This window comes from Salvia splendens, chromosome 11 (assembly GCF_004379255.2).
Source record: "Salvia splendens isolate huo1 chromosome 11, SspV2, whole genome shotgun sequence".
Classification (NCBI taxonomy): Eukaryota; Viridiplantae; Streptophyta; class Magnoliopsida; order Lamiales; family Lamiaceae; genus Salvia; species Salvia splendens.
In genome coordinates, this window is record NC_056042.1 from 5302373 (window position 1) to 5325402 (window position 23030).

General features: G+C 36.0%; 1 protein-coding gene across 1 annotated transcript; it reads right to left on the reverse strand.

The window, feature by feature from the left end:
- Window positions 1–9445: 9445 nt before the first annotated feature.
- Window positions 9446–15441, reverse strand: LOC121756223 (EH domain-containing protein 1-like). Its single transcript, XM_042151715.1, has 16 exons — window positions 15210–15441; window positions 15045–15124; window positions 14627–14695; window positions 14479–14536; window positions 14295–14350; window positions 14169–14211; window positions 14036–14097; window positions 12661–12774; window positions 12418–12520; window positions 12288–12337; window positions 11794–11922; window positions 11128–11379; window positions 10938–11017; window positions 10128–10254; window positions 9901–10044; window positions 9446–9792 (listed from the first exon to the last, which is right to left on the reverse strand). Exons 1-16 carry the CDS (start codon window positions 15292–15294, stop codon window positions 9607–9609), a joined length of 1638 nt encoding a protein of 545 aa, XP_042007649.1. The 5' UTR covers window positions 15295–15441; the 3' UTR covers window positions 9446–9606.
- Between the last annotated feature and the right edge of the window lie 7589 nt (window positions 15442–23030).

The following is a 23030-nucleotide window of genomic DNA, read 5'->3' on the forward strand; positions in this document are numbered from 1 at the left end:
ACATATGCTCATGTTGCTAGGATTTCCACTATTAGATTATTGTTAGCACTTGCTGCTATACATAATCTAATAATTCACCAAATGGATGTTAAGTAGGGCTGTCAAATCGTGCGGGTTGGGTCGTTATCGTGTTAACCCATTATCGACCCAACCTAATCGTGTCCCAACCCTACCCAACCCGAAATCATCGGGTTCTTATCGTGTCCCAACCCAATGGGTTCGTGTCGGGTTCGTGCGTGTTATCGTTGTTAGGTTTAGTATACTAGAAAGCATGTTTCGAGCGAGTTCGCACGAATAGAATCTTGCTTGTGTACGGAAAAACTCTACAATCCACTTTTGACCCGATTCAGTATTATTCGAGCATTTCGCACGAATAGAATCAGTAAATTATTACATTTTTGTTTGCTTGTGCGTTTATAAGATGTTTTATAAACATTTAAATGCATAAGAAGTAAACGAAGCCTAAGTCTTTTGCTTAGTAGACTGGTTGTGGGCGTCGTCCACTTTAAGGTAACTACAGTCGGTTCTATGCAATGCTTTGCAAAAGAAAAAAAGAATTTCACAACCTAGATAGGCTTTGGCTACCTATCGTGAAAGGTTGCAATGTCAGTCCGATTATTTCTAAGCCTTATTGAAATAAGACGACGTTGGTGTGGTATAGCACTGAATGGATCTAACAGCAAGACGTGTCTTTATGCAATCTACTGAAAGACGAGGTCTTGATAAATATCTATTTCTTAATCAATGTACGTTAGCATTGAGCATACGATATTGAGTATCTACTACTTTGACTTATCAAAAGTGCGGGTTTTTCGTCACCCAACGATCCAGGTATATTGGGTAGCGGTGATCATTATCTAGCGGTGCTAGGATTGCTATTATGTTGAATCGTGCGCGAGGTGAGTCTCGTTTGATAATGTCCTCAAGAGGAGCTTGAACAAGGTTTTATTATTCGGAAACTGACCAGTTGGAGTTTTATTACTCTATGAATAATAAATAAGTGTTTCTTGCTAAGTCCACTCTTGGAATTAATAAGATGTTAATTAATTAAATCCATAGCAGACTTTAATTAATTAATGGACATTTATATCTTAAGCGCGGGAAATAAATAATAAACCAAATGGAAACCCGGAATACTTATAATTTCGGATTTGGATGGGGAGTTCAATATTACGTCTGTAGTGGTTGCTCGTAATATTCCAATATAAGCTTGTATTAAATTGTGGGTTCAATTTAATTAGTAAAAAGCTAATTGGGGGGAGCCCATATCCAAAACCTTCCATAGATCCCTGACTGGGCCCAATATGAACTTAATATAAATAGGAGAATAAATGAGACAGAAAACACAATTGATTTTGATAATGAAAATTCGCCCCTCTCTAATTAGAAGAGGAAATCGAAATTTTCAGTTCTCCTCCGTGAGAAGTTCTGTCTTCGTTATTCGAGTCCTAGTGTTTCGATAAGATCAGCTCACCCTGATGTCGAGATACAATTCGGGACACCAGTCAAAAGATCTGTGGTCTAGTATTGAAGATCATCGTGGAGAAGGCGCGAGCAATCGACGATTCTTTGGAGAATCAAATCGGTAACTCTAAACCGTAGAATTCATGTTTAGGATTTATATTCTATGAGCATGAATTATTTGTGTTCTAGCATGCAATTCTGTGTTAACATGTGAATTGATTAATCCCATAATATGTCAAATAGATCCTACGTCTGATTTATTTATTTTGTACAAGTCTTCCGCTGTGCAAGGGGCTCCAAACCCCAACAATCGTGTACAAAAAAAAAAGTCAACTATCTATTAATGATAGTAAGTTAGCTTGACACGACACGATAACGACTAAAACATGATGTTATTATACGATTTAAACATGATATTACACGATAAAATAAAAAATTACCAAATTAAAATAATTATTTTCTTAATCAAAATAATAAAATTAAAGTATAGTAATATTAAATATATATAATTAAATTAAATAATTAAAAAAATTAATTAATATTTTTTAATTAATAAATTTAAAGTATAGTATTTTTTAATTAATTAAAATTAAAGTATAATATTTTTAATTAATTAAAATTAAAGTATAATATTTTTAATCAACAAAAAAAATTAAAAATTAAAGTTTAATAATTTTTTAATTAATAAAAAATAATTTTTTTTCTTAAACGTATAACTCAAACCCGACCCAAACACGACCCGTCCCAACCCGTTATCTTCGTGTTCTTATTGGATCGACCCTATAAGGACCCAAATTCTGAACGTGCGTGTCCGTGTCGTGTTAATTTCGTGTCGGTCCGTGTCGTGTTATCGTGTCGTATCAAAAATTGTCAGCCCTAATGTTAAGACTGCCTTTTTGAATGGTGAATTAATTTAAAATCGTAAAGTAACTTGGGTTTGATTTCATTTGCTTATTTTTGTTGTTTAATTTTGTAAATTTTAATTTTAATAGTGGAACATTATGTATTTTATTCTTCAATTTTACTAGTTGCTTTTGAAAATATATGTAAAAAATAATTTTATTTATTTATGTTTATAATAAATTTATATAAGAAATTAATACTCCCTCCGTCCCAGTTTAGGAGTTAGAATTGGTTATGGCATGAGTTTTTTAAGAAATTGGTGGAGTGTGTAATAAATGAAGTGAGCTGTTGTAGTCACTTGTAGTGTGTAATAAATGAAGTGAGTTGGTGAAAAGTAGGTCCCTTTTGACTTTTTGGATTTAAAAGATGTTTCTTTTTGACTTGTAAGTCAAATTCATTAAATTATTTAAACTTATGGTTTTTAATCTTTCAATTTGATTAATCTTTCTTCCTTAAATTTAATAAACCTGCTGCCAACCTTAAAAAAATTGATTAACACATGTGAAGGAGTGCATCGACCATCACATCTCAAACAAATTTAAAGAGGGAACCAACAACTTTTTCACTAACTCAAACTCCAAATTAAGGAGGGAAACATTACAATCCCATGGAGGGAAAAATCCAAAACCATTCAAAAGCTAAACTACACCTATAAATACATTCACTCCACCATTACTATCAAAGACTTCAATTCCACCTACCAAAAACAAAGTAAACATATTTATAGCTAAAATACCCTCAGAAAATTCTCATCATAGGGCAATGGAGATGGAGCAGGAGCAGTTTCAAGAGGCAGAGCAAGAGCAAGGGCCGAGGGCCTCTCTGAGTTTGTGCAGCCAAGAGAAGAACCTTATTGTGCAGTTCCTTCAACAGCAATGCCGTGCTGGAGCACTTCCACATGGTTCATTTGAAGAGGCAGCCAAAAAATTCAAAGTGCATGCAAGGACAGCCAGCCGCTTATGGAGGATAGCCAAGCAGCAAATTGAAAATGGGGAACCTGTTGTCATGACAGGCAAAGCATCAGGATATAGTAAGAAAAAAGGTAAAGTAATTCCTGATGAAGATAATTTTAGACACTTGTCTGTGCTTGAGAGATCATCAATAAGAAAACTTGCTATTAAGATGGAAGTTAGCAGGTCCACAGTTGGTAGATGGGTGAAGGATAACCAGATAAGACCACATACAAATGCCATAAAGCTAGCATTCACTAAAGCAAACAAAATTGCTAGAATGAGATGGTGTCTTACTCATATTCAGCCAACTATAGCTGAAGGTAAGCTTCTTTATCATGCAATGCACAACACAGTTCATATCGATGAGATGGTTCTACATTACAAAGGCTTCAAACAGATACTATCTGTTGTCGGATGAGGATGAGCCTTACAGGTCTTGTAAGTCAAAAAGATTCATCACTAAAGTTATGTTCATGTGTGCTGTAAGTAGGCCACAATTTTGCAGTGATGGGCAGACCATCTTTGATGATAAAATAGGCATATTTCCATTCACACAACAAGTTCCAGCCAAAATGAAGTCAAAGAATAGGCCAAGAGGGACACTTGAGACAAAGCCTATCCCATCAGTTAACAAGGAAGCCATGAGAGAATGTCTCTTGAATCAGGTATGTACATTTTTTTTGTTTCACATTACTATTATACATTTGTAATGTCATCACTTAGTCATTCATTCATAAATCATGCACAGATTATTCCAACAAGTAAGGCTAAGTGGCCAGCCAATGCAAGCAAGGAGATATATATCCAACAAGATAATGCCAAACCCCACCTGAAATCCTATGACTTACAATTTGAGGCTCTTGCAAGTTTAGATGGTTTTCAATTCCATCTAATTAGCCAACCAGTTAACTCCCCAGACACCAATGTATTGGACCTTGGCTTTTTTAGGGCCATACAATCACTACAAGATGACAAACTAGCCACCAATATAAATGAATTGTTGGGTAATGTTTGGAGTTCTTTTGAGGAACTCACACCACAAACTCTGAACAATGTTTTCTTAACATTGCAAAGCTGTTTCAGCAAGATCCTAGAAGTCCATGGGGGCAACAACTACAAAATCCTTACTTGAAGAAAGATAGGTTGAGTAGGACAATGGGGCTTCCTACCTCACTTGAAGTTGAAGAAAATCTGGTAAGGGAAAGCTTGGAGTATCTACTACTCTCTGAGAATGATGTGGGTGCCTCATATGACATAGGGCATCTAAGCAATGTTTTAGGTTTCTAGATAGGCCACTTGGGTCATGGGGTTTACAGTATAAGCATCAAAATAGGTTGGTGTTTAGGATGTGAACTTGTTTTTGGGTTATAGCCTGCATTTTGGGTTAGGGTAAATAGGCTGCATTACAGCTTTATAAGCTGCATTTTGTATGAATTCCAGGTGTAAGTGATGTAGGTGTGTTTTTTTGTTTAAAAACTATCAGAAAAGCTTCATCATATGGCTTAAGCCTCCAAACCTATTACAGGGGTTGCTTATCATCAGAAAAACTTCATCACAGAGGAGTAATAACACAACATCAGAGCCAACAAACCATTCAAAGGCCACAAACATTGCAAATCAGAGCCTCCAAACCATCACATGGGTGGTTAAATTCACAATAATCCAACCAATGCAGATAATACATAGATTAGCATGTTGTACTCTCAGAAAAATTTCATCACAGAGGAGCAATAACACAAAATCAGAGCCAACAAACCATTCAAAAGGCCACAAACATTGCAAATCAGAGCCTCCAAACCATCACAGGGGTGGCTAAATTCACAATAATCCAACCAATGCAGAGAATACATAGATTAACATGCTTTACTCTCATAAAAACTTCATCACAGATGAGCAATAACACAAAATCAGAGCCAACAAACCATTCAGAGGCCACAAACATTGCAACTCACAGGGGTGGCTAAAATCACAATAATCCAACCAACGCAAAGAATACATAGATTAGCATGCTTTACTCTCAGAAAAACTTCATCATAGAGGAGCATGCAAACCAACATAGGCAAGGCAGCAATAACCCTCAATCAATTCCCTAAAAACAACCTCCAAACCCTACACAGGGGGTGGCTTAGAATTGAAAAAATACTCACAGATTAGATGAGATCCTTTAAGACTAGGCAACAAGATCAACAACATTGTTTTTTCATTCTCAGTGTACTCCACCTTTGATGAAGACGGTGGTTGAGTTTTAGAGTCGTCAAAGGGGTGGGACGGTGGCTGAGTTTTAGAGTCGTCAAAGGGCAGGGACGGTGCCTGCGTTTCAGAGTCATCATAGGGCTGGAACGGTGGTTGACTTTCAGATCCGTGAAAGCCTTCAGACGGTGGTTGGGTTTCAGATCCGTCGAAGACCTCAGACGGTGGAAGAGTTTCAGATTCGTAGACGACCTCAGATGGTGGAAGAGTTTCAGACCCGTCAACGCCCCCAAACGGTCGTGGATTTCCCGATCGGTGGTACCAATTGACCGCTCGTTCGATTTCCCACCTGTCAATAACCTCCGGTGGTGTATCAGGGACGACGGTATCCAAAGATGACAGCGATTCAAAATCCGGTGTTGCATCCCATTCATCGGCCATGAGAATTGAACGGTGATGGAATAATGGCGGATATAGAGAGGAGATTATAGGAGGTGCCGATTAGGGTTTCGCCGGATGAGAGTGAGGAGAGACGAGAAGGGGGGAGAGAGAGAGAGAGAGAGAGATGAAAGTCAAATAAGGGGTGGCGTTTGGGGGGGGTGTTGGGGGCATGTTATGTTTTTTATTTTTTTTTGGTTTATTTTTATGTAAATAATGGCATTTGGGTGTAATTTTGATGAATAATGGGGTAAAATTTTATGTCCAAATATGGAATATTCTAAATGTGACTCTTAAACTAGGACGGACTTAAATGGTAAAATGTGACTCTTAAATTGGGACGGAGGGAGTATAAGATTATAAAATCAAGGTATTATTTTTTTCTATAAATAAAAATGGTCAAACCTGAAAAAGAGTGAGCCAGAACCTGATACTATGAACAAAGAGAAACAAAGCACACAACCAAGCAACTAGAGCAAAACCAAGCAAAAAAAATAAAACCAACGTAAAAAATCCCAACAACTAACCTACAAATGTGGAAAACAAACCAACACCAGCACAAAAATAGATAGTTCTCACAAAGATAAGCTGCCAAGCCTGAAGACAATTCCCTAGTTCATCGAGCTATGGGTTTTGTCTTTTGTCTGGCCATCTCCTCAATTCATTTAAATTTTCGAGAGCTTGTTCTGGATAGAAAGGAAAATCATGGCACTAACGCCGAGTCTTTGGACCAAGCTGCCAGAATAGTTTCCCTTTTTCAAAATCTCAATTCGAAATGGACTATGTAATGACATAGAACATTGACATATAATCTTCCTATCAAACTTTACGAATGGCGCCTATTTTCTAAGAGATGAGACTTGCATTTGCATGGTTTAGGAGACAGTAAGAGAAGTTTCATTGATAGAAACAATAGTATCACAAGCTGTTGGAGAATCTGCATTTAAAAAAGTGATGATCTATGGTTTCACTTTCGTCCTTGCATAACGCGCATATGTCATTACCGATCTCCTGTGCTCCACCCCTGAGTAATTTTTCCATTGTTTGATTTTTCCATGGAGCTAAAACCATATATACAATTGCTCTCGTGGCCTAAATCATCAGGGTACTATTCTATCACTAGATTATTAGTGCTTGTTGCTTATCTCATGTCACAATATTTTTAACCCAAAGTATATTTAGTGTTTTAGCTTCGCTCTATACACTTTCAATTGAAAGTTGAAACCATTTTATATACGTGTAATTTGTTATTGGGAGATATATTAGGAGTGAGTGCAGTATAATTAACCGATCATTGATGCAATTTTTAAACGATTTTGTAGATAAAATATTTGCCTATCAAATCAAATGGTCAATCATAGCAAAAGAAAGACTAATGTTAAAAAGAAAGACAAATGTCAAAAGAAAGACACTACATAAAAATGTATTGCATTTCACAGAATACACTCTTGATGATTATTTTCTTATGACAGATTATGTTGAGTTGGATAAGAATTGCTTTAAATGTTTATGTATGTAATAAATAGAAGAAAATAATTTGAGTGGCTTTAATTCGAATTTTCTAGTTAAAATGACTGTTTGCTCACGCATATACTATTAAATTATCTTTGTCTACAAAAAATATTTATATTTCTGTTTTGATCTTTCCATCAAAATTAATTAAAAATATATTTATGAAAAGTTCAGTGGTTTGTATTTTCACAAATAACATTTTAACTATTTTTTCTCTGTATATAAAATATTTGAATTGCGAATTACAAATATGCAACCAATGTACATAGTGTGTGCTCTATTATAATCACAATTAACAGATCATTGTCGCGTAAATGAATAAGTAATTGAATTTTGAAACAATTTTATCCACCAAAAATCGAATAACAAATTATTAAATGGTCAACCATAACAAAAGAAGATAAACACCAATGTTGAATAATAAAAGAATGTAAATGATAAATCGATAAGATAAGGCGATACGATTTAAAAGAGAGAAATATAGCTCAAATTAATATGGTTTCATACGCAATAGTCTCAAATGTCTCACACTGCAAACCTAGCACTAAAAATCATATTGCTAATTAATTATTCCAATCATATATTTTCTGTGCCTGATCTATAAATCTGGTGTGATTACTAAAATAAATACCATCACTCTTCGGTATCCACCACGACTCATGGGTTATGAGTTTAGTGAGTTTTTCATGAAAAACTTCAAAGGCTTGATTCTTTTTATTCCACCAAAAATGACAGAAATATAACGTAGTTGGGAAAAAATCGGCACAAAAACTCCATTGATAATCTTGATTTGGATAAAGGACATGATCTCCAAGATCATCATCTCCAGAAGCACAGTGAACCGTTAACGTTGGAGACTTTGAAGGCAAATTGCTAAGGATGTGGATATGATGCTTTGCTGTGGCAAAACATCCATTGACAAAAACAAACTCACTCATTTCCACAAAGAGAAATAACAAGATAATTCTCTTCATTGTATTTTAGATTTTCTGCTTACATTCTGGTTTAGGGATTTATATTTATAGTGTATTTTTTGTTTACAGACAAATGAAAATGCTTCTCAATCTTGAGCCCATTTAATCTTGCCCATAATTAGAATTTGAATTGAAGTGAAGTTGCAAATTCGAGGGAAGATAATATAAGATATAAATGATATTCTTTCCAGTTATATAGGAGTATATATTTATAGTTATAATTCAATACGCGGATAATATGTAAAATTTATTGATTTTGAGGAATATTTATATTTGGGGTACATATTTGCTTACTGATTATAGGTTAAAATAATTTGAGGGATACTAACGAAAATGAATTTACTTATATCGACAGTATATGATATATCTACATTCCTTCAATAATTGAGAAACCCATGTCAATTGATGGTTGACCGATTTGCTTAATTGACGTTCTAATTTGAGAAGGTATTTTGAAATCGGCGATATACTATTAAATCGGCTGAAAATTAGGGGAATATGCAAATTCTGAAATTATTATTTTTTGTGCAATCAATATGCATAAAATCAAATCTACTACGAAAAATAGTTTTTCCCCCTGCCCATAACTGTATGTCTCAAAATTTGGCAATAATATTACTTTAGCAATTAAATTGCTTCCAAATTTGCCAATAATTTTTATACAATAAGCATTCGAATCTACATATCAATAATATAGTTATAGACATAATGCGGTTAATGTTTATACGATAATAATTCAAAAATAATATTGATGATTGAAGCTTTTATCTAAACTATTACTCTACTCATTACGAAGACAATAATAAGCTTGATTTTTTAAAAATATTCATTAATATTTATTATTTAAATAATAAAATCAATTGAACTAAATGATCCTAAGATAATACAGTAAAATATTTATCCAAGTTTTTTACAATTTCTCCAAAATTCTCAAAAGCGACTATAAATTTCACAATTTCGGTAATTGGGAGTATAATGATATCGCTAATATTTAATCGTGGCCATAAAAAATGACATCGATATCGCTAATATTTAAACGCAGGTGTACAGCAAATACAGAGTATTAAATCCGAGTAAAGTCTATACATGTGACACTGTATATAAAAATGATGAACCAATTTAATGTTGCTTTTGTTACAAACACATGTGATAGACCATATCTCCAGCCATTGTTAATCATAAGGATTCCGAAAGTTCTTCAAGAGGTCGGGGATGTCGTATCCGAGCATGTCATCAACATTCTGTATCATTTTAGGCTTCAGCTTCTCAAACTTATCTATGTTGTACCCACTCAAACTCTCCTTGAAGTGCTCGACGTGAGGGAAATCCCCCGCTGGTAGATGGTGCTCTCTCTGAACCTGCAAATGCGGCGAGATGATGAAGTAAGAATCCATAGTCGTCATGAGCAACCAATAACAATTATGTGTCTATGTATGAATGTGTGTGCGTAGAGACTAGAGAGACACCTTTGCAAATTCATCGGGCAGATTATCGATGAGCCTTTGCTGTGTCTTAGCTTTACCCATCATTGCGGGCATCTCCTTTTTCAGGTGACCGATTATGTAAGCATGGATTTTAGCAGCCCTAGCACGTTTTACAAATTCATTGATCTGCAAAATGTAAAGATAATTACATATATATCATGCTTCACTTTGCAATGGAAATCTCCACAAGACAAGGATCTTGTACGTACCCGACGATCACAGGCCTTCTTTGGTATGTCCTTCAAATCATTCAGAAGATCTTCCTGTTCTCTCTCAAAGAGCTCTTTACCGATGGGACCTATAGCACCCTCATTTATAGGCTTGTCATTAAATGAACTGTGACAACAGAAAAACACATCAGGTGTAGTCGAAAGAAAATATCTTCAAGAGAGAAAATAATCATGAATATGCCAAGACCCCGGTGTGTAGCAGGAAAGGAGAATCCGCGGGTTGAAGGTGACTCAAGATGGAGGATAACAAAAGAGTGAACTCTAGCATCTGTCTTAACCACCAAAGAAAGAATATTTGGAAAATGTCGTGTCAAGAAAAAAATGGCTAAACAGAAAATTCAAATAGAACTTTTTTGTAACAAACAGGACAAAGTGAGAGTCCATCCATTACAAGCGCATCAATTTCTTTTAAGGAAAAGCATTATATAGGGGATATCAGACATATATATCCGAAAAGGTATAAAGATCATAAAAGAACCACCTTAATGTAACGACAGAGTAATCCTAATGATAAAACAAAAACCAAAAGAGCTCGGAACGAGAGAACAGCAAATAAAATGCAGCCTACTTTCCAATTGCCAAATCTTCAAGATATTAAAGTCCAGACCATAATATCTCAATGGATAAATGAAAATTTAACTTGCTGCATAGTTCACAACAGTTGTCATATATGTATGTGGTCTGGTGACAATGTAGCTGTTTCACCACTATTAGAGCTTCTCAGACAAACAAAAGAAAGTGTTTATGTACTATAAAATCACAACAGAAAAACAATAGCATAGAACTTACCCAATATAAACACGATTAACCTCAGGAGTATTTAACACTTTCCCGAGGGACCACATCAAAGCTCCATATACACGCATAAGCTGCAAAATGAGAGAAACCGTTGCAATCAATTTAGCACAGACAGCATAACTTTCATTGTGACATAGAAAGGTAACAACATGAGCTAAGGAACATCCCTAATTAGGCGTACCTGCTGTGTATCAACTTGGTCAGCCTTATTCAAAACTACACGTATCTTATCATCATGTCCTCGTAAAGATCCAATTACTCGTTTAAATTCATCACTAATATCAAGCTTGTGAGGATCAAATAAAAGCAGGATGAGATCACACTTGGCAGCGAACCAAGATGTCACACCCGTGAAGTCATAACTTCTTTGTGTGCGTTGCTTTTCTCCGGATAAAACTCCAGGAGTATCCACGAAGGTAATATGTTCCAGCAGCTTTCAATAGTTAAAACAAAAAAAGTCACTTGCTGCAATGTTAAAAGAAATTATAAAATCTAGAAAAATTTCCTGCTCCCCCCAACATGCTTTTTGGTATTTGTCAGATTATTCCATTTTCAAATGTCTTTTTTGAAGGTTTTTTCATGCTTTATGTTTTTACATTCAAGGTTGAGTCAATCATTGGGTAGCTAGGGTTGACTCATAATTAATCTCATGATCAAAATGCTTTTAGCTATAGGCATGGCCAGCATAACAAGGCTGGATTAGCAGGGGGAAGGTTTTTGACTTTTCTATTTGGGTTACTACTTACTATCCAAAAACGAGAGAAAAAGAAAAGAGCCCCAAAACCATGAGGCAGCATGCAAGGAGGAGCAGGGACTCAAGATCCTAAAAGACAGAGCTTGTTCTCACAGGATGTGGCATTTGAGAACATTCAAATTTTGACAAAAATGACGTTCCAAAACTAGTTAGGCCACCGAACGGCATGTCTGCTTGAACAGCAACAGTGTTCCCTGGAATACTTCTCTCATCAGGTCCATTCTGTACAAAGAAAAGTAATCCCCAGTAACTAAAAGTGCACAGGATGCCTTACCAGCTGAACTTGAATCGAAATAGAAAGGTTCTTAAAGCAGAAGTCAGCATCACTGTCACCCAGACATTCCACACTAAGTACACATCAGGACCAAACAAAAGAACCAATTGGTGGCATAAATAAACTGAAACAAAACCATGTTGGGCATTTAAAACTATAATAGTAGTAGTAATACAGTGATATCTTCAACTGAATTTCGTACACACAAATTGGGATCGGATACCACCGTTCAGAATCATATAGCTGGTGCAAATTGCTGGTAATAACTAACACAGTTCATATGGCACGAATTACAGGAAAGTAAATAGCATACCATCACAACAACAAATCTATCCGTTGTAGGCTCAGGTCCAATGTGAGCACCTATTCACATGGAGAAGGAATAAAATAAATAAGTTCAATCAGGAAAAGGAAATGGATATTATTTGGTAGATACCTCATACCTGGATAGCTTGACCTAAGCAAATGCTTGATAAATGTGGTCTTCCCAGTGGAGTATTGACCCAGTAGCATTACCATGGGTTTAGCATCAAAATCACTATTGTTCTACCAGAACATGCAATACATTATTGCAGAGTCAGTGTCAACCCACCATACATTATCAGCTAAATTGCAATATGAACTGAAACAGAAACAGACAATTGCGATTTGTGTTTTTAGTCTAAGGGGCAGAGATGGGAAGTTACCAGTAAAGGAGAAACAAAATCGTTAAACTTATAGGTCATTTCCAGGGGCTTCAGCTGCTGCACATATAGCTTTTTCAAGCCATCGACAATTGATGTGACAGAGCTCAGAGATACCTAATATAAAGGATGAAGAACCATTCATGGAACCAAACAATTTGATAATGCATTTGAAAGCAAGGAGGTGAAGAGAGGAGGCAGTAAGCATTCATAAAGATGACACATCAATATTTGAATCGATAGGTGTCCTATATAATAAAAAAAAGATCTAAAGCGTAAATGCATGGAAGTTATTAGAAATGGGCCACTCACCCCTTAAAAGGCCTCATAAGGGGGAGGGTTATCCACACTTATATAGATTAGATGGGATCTTCACCAAGTCGATGTGGGACAGAATTTAGAGAATTTAACACGCCCCCTCACGTGTGGGCCGGAAAGGACATCGGTCTTCCATCACTTGGGTAGGCAATGCAAGAGAAACCATCATCGATGTGGGCCGGAAAGGACATCGGTCTTCCACTCGTGAGGTAGATAAGAGATAAAGAGAAAACCATCATCGACTTGGGCCCGCTCTGATACCATATTAGAAATGGGCCACTCACCCCTTAAAAGGCCTCATAAGGGGGAGGGTTATCCACACTTATATAGATTAGATGGGATCTTCACCAAGTCGATGTGGGACAGAATTAGAGAATTTAACAGAAGTGATTGATACAACATAATGAACATGACTTTACCCCCACATGTTGTGTCTCCCAGATGAAGAGAAAGAAAAAAGAAAGGACAAACACATGGCTGAGAGATTCAATTTTTTTTTCCAGAATTCTGAACTGCTGGAGCGTATCTACTGAAGAAAAGGAAATTTTGAAAAAGAAAAAAAAGGGAAAAAAGAAGAAGCAGAAATCTAGCTACTCATCAAAATATAGAACAATGAAGTTAACCTGTGCATAGACATACCAAGTACAGAAAGATCTTATAGAAGCGGAAAAATCAAATAAATTGATAATAGACTCAAAGAAATCGATATTCAATCACGTTCTCATGCACTTGGAAATCCAATTCTATTGAACAGAGACCAAAAACAGCCAATCTAAACACTTGGGGAAAACCGACTGCATAAATAAACCATGTTGAGTTAGACCTAAAAAAATAACTTAGTGGAAAGCAATCAGGGTAATATATTAGAGTCTAAGATACACTGCAGGCAGTGGATATTTTAGAATAGAACATGGAACGGCATATGCACTGGAGCTATGAAAAAGAGTGATGCCTTGCAAAAATCCACTTATACATCGTAAAAGAGTGACTGGCATTGAAATGACAGCGTAAAGTGAAATAAACAAGAAAGAAGCCATGATAATGCCATGAGCTAGATTACCTTCTTTGCGGACTTTGTAGAAGAAAACCAAGCAGCAGCAGGTGATTGCTCTTTAGGAGTCCCTAAATCATGAGAAACCAGTGTTAAATACTGAATCCTACTCTACTAGTTCAAATACTACCACACATCTCACCATCCCCATTATCTTCAGGTTCTCTTGATAGACGTTTTTTCTTCTGCAATGAAGAAAGAAAGAAAGCTTGAATATCTGTTATATAAACTTAATAAAAGCATGAATATGAAGGAAAAAAAAACTTACTGCAAGGAGAACATCCAGACCTTCCATGGTCGGAGGTTGTATGCTTTCAAAGTCAACTGCAGATAATTGATTATTTCAATCACGTCACAGTCACTTTATATTACGACAAGAACATAATGAAAAGACATGCAGAGAAATCATGTCAGTTAATGTACTGAAAAGAATCTGAGACTCCCGAGCTTACCTATAGAGCTTATAGTATTGGAGGTGAGAGTTTGCCCGGCTTGTGCCAAAGAGATTAACTATGTTGCAAATTATAAAGAAATATCAGTATCAAAGTAACAATAGTTCTTGCAAGAAGGATGGAACAACAAATGTGATCGGATTCAAACCTGCATTGCTGTAACAAATTCTTTAAATCCAAGAAAGCCTTGCCGTTTTGTATCAGCAATAGCCCAAACCTTGTCAAAACGGAAGAAGAGAAGAAGCACAAGTTCATGATCAGAAGAATCATAGAAAGGGACAACCAAATCAAAGGAATCATAATTCATAACTAAGTAGTACAAGACAGGGAAACACATAATGCTCACTAAGCAAGACCTTATAGGAGCACAATCATCGAAGTATATCACATTTCAATTCAAGCCATCATTGCACGATAAATCACAGAACATACACAAGGGGCTTCAAACACCCCCAAAATAAAAGTTGGTACATAAATAAGGAAATATTTCAGAAAAATTATAAACTCCCAATCCCCGAGAGTAAAATCAACAGAAAGCATAGAAAAGCAACAGCGGAAATAGTTACCTGTTTGAGATCTTGACGAGGTATGTTAGAGAGAGAAAAAAACTTGGTAGCATCAGCTCCAGTTAAACGCCCATCGCCATCTAACAAATTTCACCATTGATTAATCAATGTGAAGCTCGGTAAATACAGAAAAAAAATGAAATTAAAGTGTGAAGAGTAAAGCACCAGAATCAGCGCAAGAGAACCATTGTTGATAAATCTTCTGGTGCTCCTTGGAGCACCGACTAATCGGAACCGAATCTATCTCCATTCTCTTCTTCGAATTCGGCCTTTTGGTTTGAGGTTTGGGTTCAGAGGATCATTGGTGAAGGTAATTTAATGGCTTCTCTCTGATTTTCCGGCCAAAACTACCAGTTTTATTCTGCTCTAGCCTCTAGCTGGTAGAGAGCGCGTTTACCGACTCGAACAACTCAAACGACGACTTATTTAGGCCATCCACGACGCTGTCTCTATACCGTCTCTTAAACCGTCTCTTAACTACTATTTGAGCACTATTTGAGGGCCCCACTGTCCTTTTTTCCTCCATCTCTTAACTAAGAGACGGAGGCTGCAACGCTCCGTCTCTTAACCGTCTCTATACCGTCTCTTAATTACTATTCATTCAATTTAATTTATAATTTTTTTTAAAACCCAATTCAATTTAAACAAACACACTTTATTAAAATTAAAACAATATTACAACTTAACATTAAAAAGCGAAGACATAATTAAAATTCTAAAAAAATAAAAATGACATAATTTAATATTCTCCGCCAAAGTTTTCCCAAATGTGCTCAATTAGATCCTCTTGGAGTTGGGTGTGGGCGCTAGAGTCGCGTGTCCTTGCCCGAATAGCCAACCGTTCTTGTATAGATGGATGCGCTCCACTTCGCGGCGGACTACTTGCAGTTGAGCTTCCGGGGGATTCGGGGTCGAACCAATTTCCGGCATCGGGTCCTTCGTCTCGGACAATCATGTTGTGCAAGATTATGCACGTATACATGATGTCGACCATGCTCTCCATGAACCACGAACGAGCCGGGGCTTTGATGATGTTGAAGCGCGCTTGGAGAACCCCGAACGCCCTCTCCACATCCTTGCGCGCAGCCTCCTGCTTCTGCCTCCTGCTTCGTCGAATATGTCGGCCGTTTGTCCAGTCGCAAGCTGCCGGATGGCTGCATACATTTCTGCAGCGTCGTGTGGCTGGGACGACCGACCGCGTCGAACCCTTCTCGGAAGAACTCCTCCCTGGCCGCCAAAGTATTCGCTATGTGGAGAAATAGCGGTTTCCGCATGCGGAAACGGCGACGGAAATAGGTATCTCCCCAAATCGGGTTATCGCAGAAGTAGTCGCGTACTAACCGTGCGGCGGCTTCCTCCCGGTTCCGATTGATGTACTTCCGGGAGCGTCGTGGGGGTGGTGCGGCTTCCTCCGCCTCTCGTCGTCGATCTTCTTCGAGTGATTGTTCCATTAATTGACGCATTTGCTCAAAAGGATCCATTTGTTTGAGTTGATTGAAGATGGAAATTGGAGTGATAGAGAGGATTTGAGAGGAATAGATGTGTGTTTGTGTTTGAAATGAGTATGGAATAGAATTATTTATAGAGTAAAAAAATTAAAAATTTAAAAAATGAAAATAAATATTTAACGGTAATATTACCGTTTGAAAAAAAAAAAAAAATTTTTATTAAAAATCGATTTTTTTTAAAAAAAAATGAATTATTGCGTCATCAGTGACGACGCCCACTCGCGGGCCAGCGAGTGGGCGTCACGCACGCATGGGGACGTGCCACGTGTCTCGGGCGCGTGGCGAGACAACTCGTCTCGTGTCTCTCCGAGACGAGCTACGCGACGAGCCGGTCGCGAGCTGGAGACGAGACGGCCGCTGCAATGCGTCTCGCGGGGGTCTCGTCTCTCCGAGACGAGACGCGAGCCCGGCGCGAGACGCGTTGTGGATGGTCTTAGACTATTTGAGTGTATTTCGGATCAAACTAGCGGGTAATTAACGTTTTTCTATTTAGCGCAAAGTATATTCTCGATTTTAAAAAATATATACATCCCTATATATATATATATATATATATATATATATATATATATATATATATATAGGGTAGTGATCAATATATAACTAATCTTAAGTGTATAACTAGAGAACAAATCTCAGCCACACATCTCAATGCTCCAAATTAATCTCATGGCTTAGCTATTTTTACATGTTTTAAATAAAAAGTAATTAACAAGGGTATTTTGGGAAATCATATTCAACTCCAACCATCTCCTTCAATTTTCCAACTCCAATTCACACTCCATTATTTCCGGCGGAGTACGGGGAGCTGGCAGACACGGCGGTGCATGGGGTGGTGGTGATTGGGAGGAGTGTGTTCTCCTACTGGGGCTTTTTTGGGTGCTGAAGCTGCTCTCGGGGCTGGGGATTAGCCGGGAGAGTAGAGCGGCGCTGGAGCGGCTGATTGGGAGATGCTCGATCAGGCGAAGCTGGACCTTCTGGTGTCCGGCGGAGGAGTAGGGGTGTATGATGTGAATTTGGTGGTGAGGCTGATCAGATTGTGTGTGTATCACTCAATTTTCCAGCTCCAATTCAATTTGGAAACTATATTTGGAGTTTCCGAAAGATTAGGATAATTTCTATATACATCTATTTAATTTTTTTAATTACCTAATTTATTTTTTGTTTTTTTACAATTAATTGTGTTGATTATTCATATGAAATTAATTGTGGTAATAATTATTCAACAAATCTAAGTACAAATGCATTCGAAGTCCACCCAACACAAACAGTGGGAATAATTATGTTAACTCCAATAAACCCATCTTAACCCATCTATAAAAAAAGTACTCTTAATGAAATCAATTACATATTCATGTGACTGCTGGGGTAGTTTAATGAAATGGGCGGACAAGAGGAATGATTCATTAATTAATTAGTTGATGTAATTAGTTGGTTTATAGGTGAAATGTAATTGTTTACAAAACACATCACTCATGATTTTACCTCACTCTTGTTCACAAAACACGTCACTCTTATTATGATTTTACCTCACTCTTGTTCACAAAACACGTCACTCTTATTGTGATTTTACTTCACTCTTGTTTACAAAACATCACTCTTGTTCTGATTTTACTTCACTCTTGTTCACAAAACACATCACTCTTGTTCTGATTTCACTTCACTCTTGTTCACAAAACACATCACTCTTGTTCTGATTTCACTTCACTCTTGTTCACAAAACACATCACTTTTGTTCTGATTTCACTTCACTCTTGTTCTGATTTTACTTCACTCTTGTTCACAAAACACTTCACTCTTGTTCTGATTTTACTTCACTCTTGTTCACAAAACACATCACTCTTGTTATGATTTCACTTCACTCTTGTTCACAAAACACATCACTCTTGTTCTGATTTCACTTCACTCTTGTTCACAAAACACATCACTCTTGTTCTGATTTCACTTCACTCTTGTTCACAAAACACATCACTCTTGTTCTGATTTCACTTCACTCTTGTTCTGATTTTGGGGATGAGTTGTGGGGATGATTTAACTTATTGTATTGTGGGGATGAATTGCACATGGTGCACTAATTTATAAATGGAGCTATATCCTTTTACGTTATGACCTCAATAAGTAGTCTTTCATAATCTATTTAATAATTTTTTAAAAATCAAAATTTAATTTAATTTACAAATATCGAATAAATCTTCAAAAATAATAAGTGTATTATAATTTCTTGATGGTAATTTTATAGTAGTAAGAATGAAGAATAACAAAGATTTAAATATGAGTTATTCATATTAAAACAACGACAAGAAACAAATTCACAAGTCACGAATTTAACTAATTAAAAAATAGTACTCCCAAATTTAATTTTATGCTCTGTTTAAAATGTGTTTTGCATCAATTTGATCCCATTTGAGGTTTTGCTGGTGTTATGACATTCAATTATTATGTATAAAAGTGTTTATAAGTTTCTTTCTTGTTTGTATGTTCCCGTTAAACTTTTTGATTGGGCAATGTTTGTTCACTGATTATTTTTTTGTAGCATAGCTTAACCATTTGATTTATTAATTTAATGTGAAATTATGCCTTTTTGTTGTCACTGAAAAATGTATGTGATCCTTTCCATTTTATTTTCTGCATATTTATCCAGTAGCTTTGATGCACCATTTTGTGATATTGGTCTAAATAATCATAGTAATGAAAATGTGCAATATTCCTAAACCGGGACAAAACACATCACTCTTGTTCACAAAACACATCACTCTTGTTCTGATTTCACTTCGCTCTTGTTCACAAAACACATCACTCTTGTTCTGATTTCACTTCACTCTTGTTCTGATTTTACTTCACTCTTGTTCACAAAACACATCACTCTTGTTCTGATTTTACTTCACTCTTGTTCACAAAACACATCACTCTTAGCATGATTTTACTTCACTCTTGTTTACAAAACACATTACTCTTAGCATGATTTTACTTCACTCTTCACTCTTAGCATGATTATTTTTGGGACAATTCAACATTGATATTATAATTAGATCAGAGCAAGAAGAAACAGAAAGGGGCTACATCTGAAATGCATAGCTAAAATCTCACAAAATTCAAATACTACACTACATCCCATCATAAAAATTGCAACGATAGCTTATCACCTAATGTTAATTCCGTAAGTAAAGGAAATCAAAACTAAGAAAAACAGAAGATAAATTGGGAAATGCAGGCTAAATCATATCATAGATCTGTGTGTTCCCGCTCGGGGTCAGATGCCACGATCATGTGCGACAAGATGTCGTGGAGCGGCCCGCCCTTGGCCATCGCCTCCTTCTTCTCCTTGATCACCGCGATGAGCTCCTTCCGGAGCGCCGCCGCCGCCTTGTTGATGGTGGCGGTGTTGTTGGCCGCTGGAAGAGTGGCGGAGGGGCAGTCGTTGGATTGCGCCTCTAAGCTGGTGCCCTGCGGGGCCTACTTGAACTCGACGAAACCCTCAGCGGAGTGCTGCGACGCCATGAGAACTGTGATAACTTGATTTTGGTATCAAGCTTTTACAAAATTACCATAATACCCCCGTCTGGTTATTATGGAGTAAATTTATGATTGAGGGAACTAATTTCTCCTTAAATTAGAAAAATTAATACTAGCCCTTGATTTTTTTGATCTTGTGGCTATTATTTGTTCTCTAGTTATAGGTTTAAGAGGTGTTTGCCATAGATCATGACCCTATATATATATATATATATATATATATATATATATATATATATATATATCCTATTTTGTGCATTATGAGGGTATAATAGTAATCTAATAATGGCTGGAAACCGCTACGAATAATGCACTACATGGTCACGAGTAATGCATATAATTGCCTATATAATGCACAATATGTGAACTGCAATGCATACGAACAAGATGTGCTGTGTTATGATGTTTGACACACGTTTCTTGTTTCCCCTAAGGGTTTAATAAGCTTAGGGGCTAGGGTATAGTACGTAGACATGTATGTAATCTTCACATGGTAACGAGTAATGGATATAATTGACTATATAATGCACAATTTGTGAACTGCAATGCATACGAACAAGATGTGCTGTGTTATGATGTTTGACACACGTTTCTTGTTTCCCCTAAGGCTTTAATAAGCTTAGGGGCTAGGGTATAGTACGTACTCGTTAATAACAAATTATAAAACGATACGAATAATTCACCAAATTGTCACGAGTAATGGATGTTATTAACTATATAATGCACAATATGTGAACTGCAATGCATACGAATAAGATGTACCATGTTATGATGTTTGACACACGTTTCTTGTTTCCCCTAAGAGTTTAATCAGCTTAGGAGCTAGGGTATAGTACGTAGACATTACTAAATGCACGTATGTAATCTTCAATCCGTTGATTAACCCATATACACAATACCTCTAATAATGCATAATATACTGAGATAATGACAATTAACAGCTACATAATGCACTACCTAAACCAAATAATGCACATACGTATATTCCAATAACAACAATTTGTTAGTAATGTCTACGTACTATACCCTAGCCCCTAAGCTTATTAAACCCTTAGGGGAAACAAGAAACGTGTGTCAAACATCATAACATGGTACATCTTATTCGTATGCATTGCAGTTCACATATTGTGCATTATATAGTTAATAACATCCATTACTCGTGACAATTTGGTGAATTATTCGTATCGTTTTATAATTTGTTATTAATGCGTACGTACTATACCCTAGCCCCTAAGCTTATTAAACCCTTAGGGGAAACAAGAAATGTGTGTCAAACATCATAACACAGCACATCTTGTTCGTATGCATTCCAGTTCACAAATTGTGCATTATATAGTCAATTATATCCATTACTCGTTACCATGTGAAGATTACGTGTCTACGTACTATACCCTAGCCCCTAAGCTTATTAAACCCTTAGGGGAAACAAGAAACGTGTGTCCAAACATCATAACATGGTACATCTTATTCGTATGCATTGCAGTTCACATATTGTGCATTATATAGTCAATTATATGCATTACTCGTGACCATGTGGTGCATTATTCGCAGATACCAAAATGTGGCAGTTTCTTTTCCGTCAAATGTCAATAATAACCATGTAATGCATACAACCACCTTCTATAATGCAACACGGAACCAGTTTTATAGAATCAATCTGATCTGTTGATGCATTAGATCTAACGCGTAATATTAAGAAGGAAAAAGGATCTAAGATGTGAAAAGGAGAATAACGCTCCCCTATATATATATATATATATATATATATATATATATATTCTAGTTTCATTTTAATAGGGTGTACACTATTTATGAGCATGACTTTTTATAGCATGAGTTAATTAATGATAGTTTTGAGTGGAAAAAAAAATCTCACTTTTTATTGTCAACTGTGTGATTAAGTGGAAAATGCATTTGTTGTGAAATGATAAACGGTGTAGGCTATGCTATCCTTACTTTTTATTACTATATACACCAATATTGTGCACAAGTATTTATAAAAAATGGAAAAACATATTAAATATTCCAATATTGTGCACAAGTGTTTATAAAAAATGGAAAAACATATTAAATATTCCGTCCCATTATAAGTGACATATTTTTTTCTTTTTAAAAATATCTAACTCTAAATGACACAATTTTATACATAGAAACATCACTCTTTCTACCTTTTCCATCTCTCTTATTTTATTATTTTTACTTTACTCACAACACTATATAAAATCTCGTACTGAATTAAAAATGCTACACTTAGGGTACACAAATTAATAACATGGAAAAAAAATTAATAACATGGAAAAGGATTTGACCACTGGGATAAGGCTATTAGGTGGTAAATGAAGGATGTTTAACCGCCCCTAATTATATTTTATAGTATATTTTTTACTTTAGATAAGACCATCTCCAACCATTTACATCAAACTCAAACCCATTTTCGAGTAGGTGTCACACTAAAAGGTAGTTTTACTCCAACCATTTACACTAAATTTGAAATTTACACAATTTTTGAGTTTTTGTCTCATAAAATTTTTGCAGTAACATCATATTTGGTGTTGTTTCACAAAAAATATTAAAAATGGATTTGAATTTGGTGTATAGTTGGAGAAGATTTCTACACCAAAACTCATTTTTAGAGTAATATGTAAAAAAAATAGGGATGACAAAATGGTTACTCGCAAGTATTTGATTGATCCGACTTCGGTCAAAAGCGGCCACACATCCACCATTGGAGGGTAAAATCCCAACCCAATCAAATTAAAAATTTTGCATTTTATTTATTAATTACTTGAATTTTATTTTTCTAATGAATATAAGGGTGGAATTGGTAACTTATACGTACTGTATCACACAATTCGTACAAATTTAAAGAATGGAGACCTATATTTTCTAATAAAATTTGAATTATCCTCTTAATATTTTTAATTTTTCACCTATAAATATGTAATCCAGTTTCTAAATATATTCC

Excerpts from the sequence above, each read along its gene's own strand:
- LOC121756223 (XM_042151715.1), bottom strand. The coding sequence starts at position 15,294 with ATGGAGATAGATTCGGTTCCGATTAGTCGGTGCTCCAAGGAGCACCAG. Across the intron at positions 11,380-11,793 it reads GTTCTCAAATGCCACATCCT|CTGCTGGAACATATTACCTT; the intron begins GTGAGAACAAGC and ends AACTATTGAAAG. Across the intron at positions 10,045-10,127 it reads AGAAGGCCTGTGATCGTCGG|ATCAATGAATTTGTAAAACG; the intron begins GTACGTACAAGA and ends TACATTTTGCAG.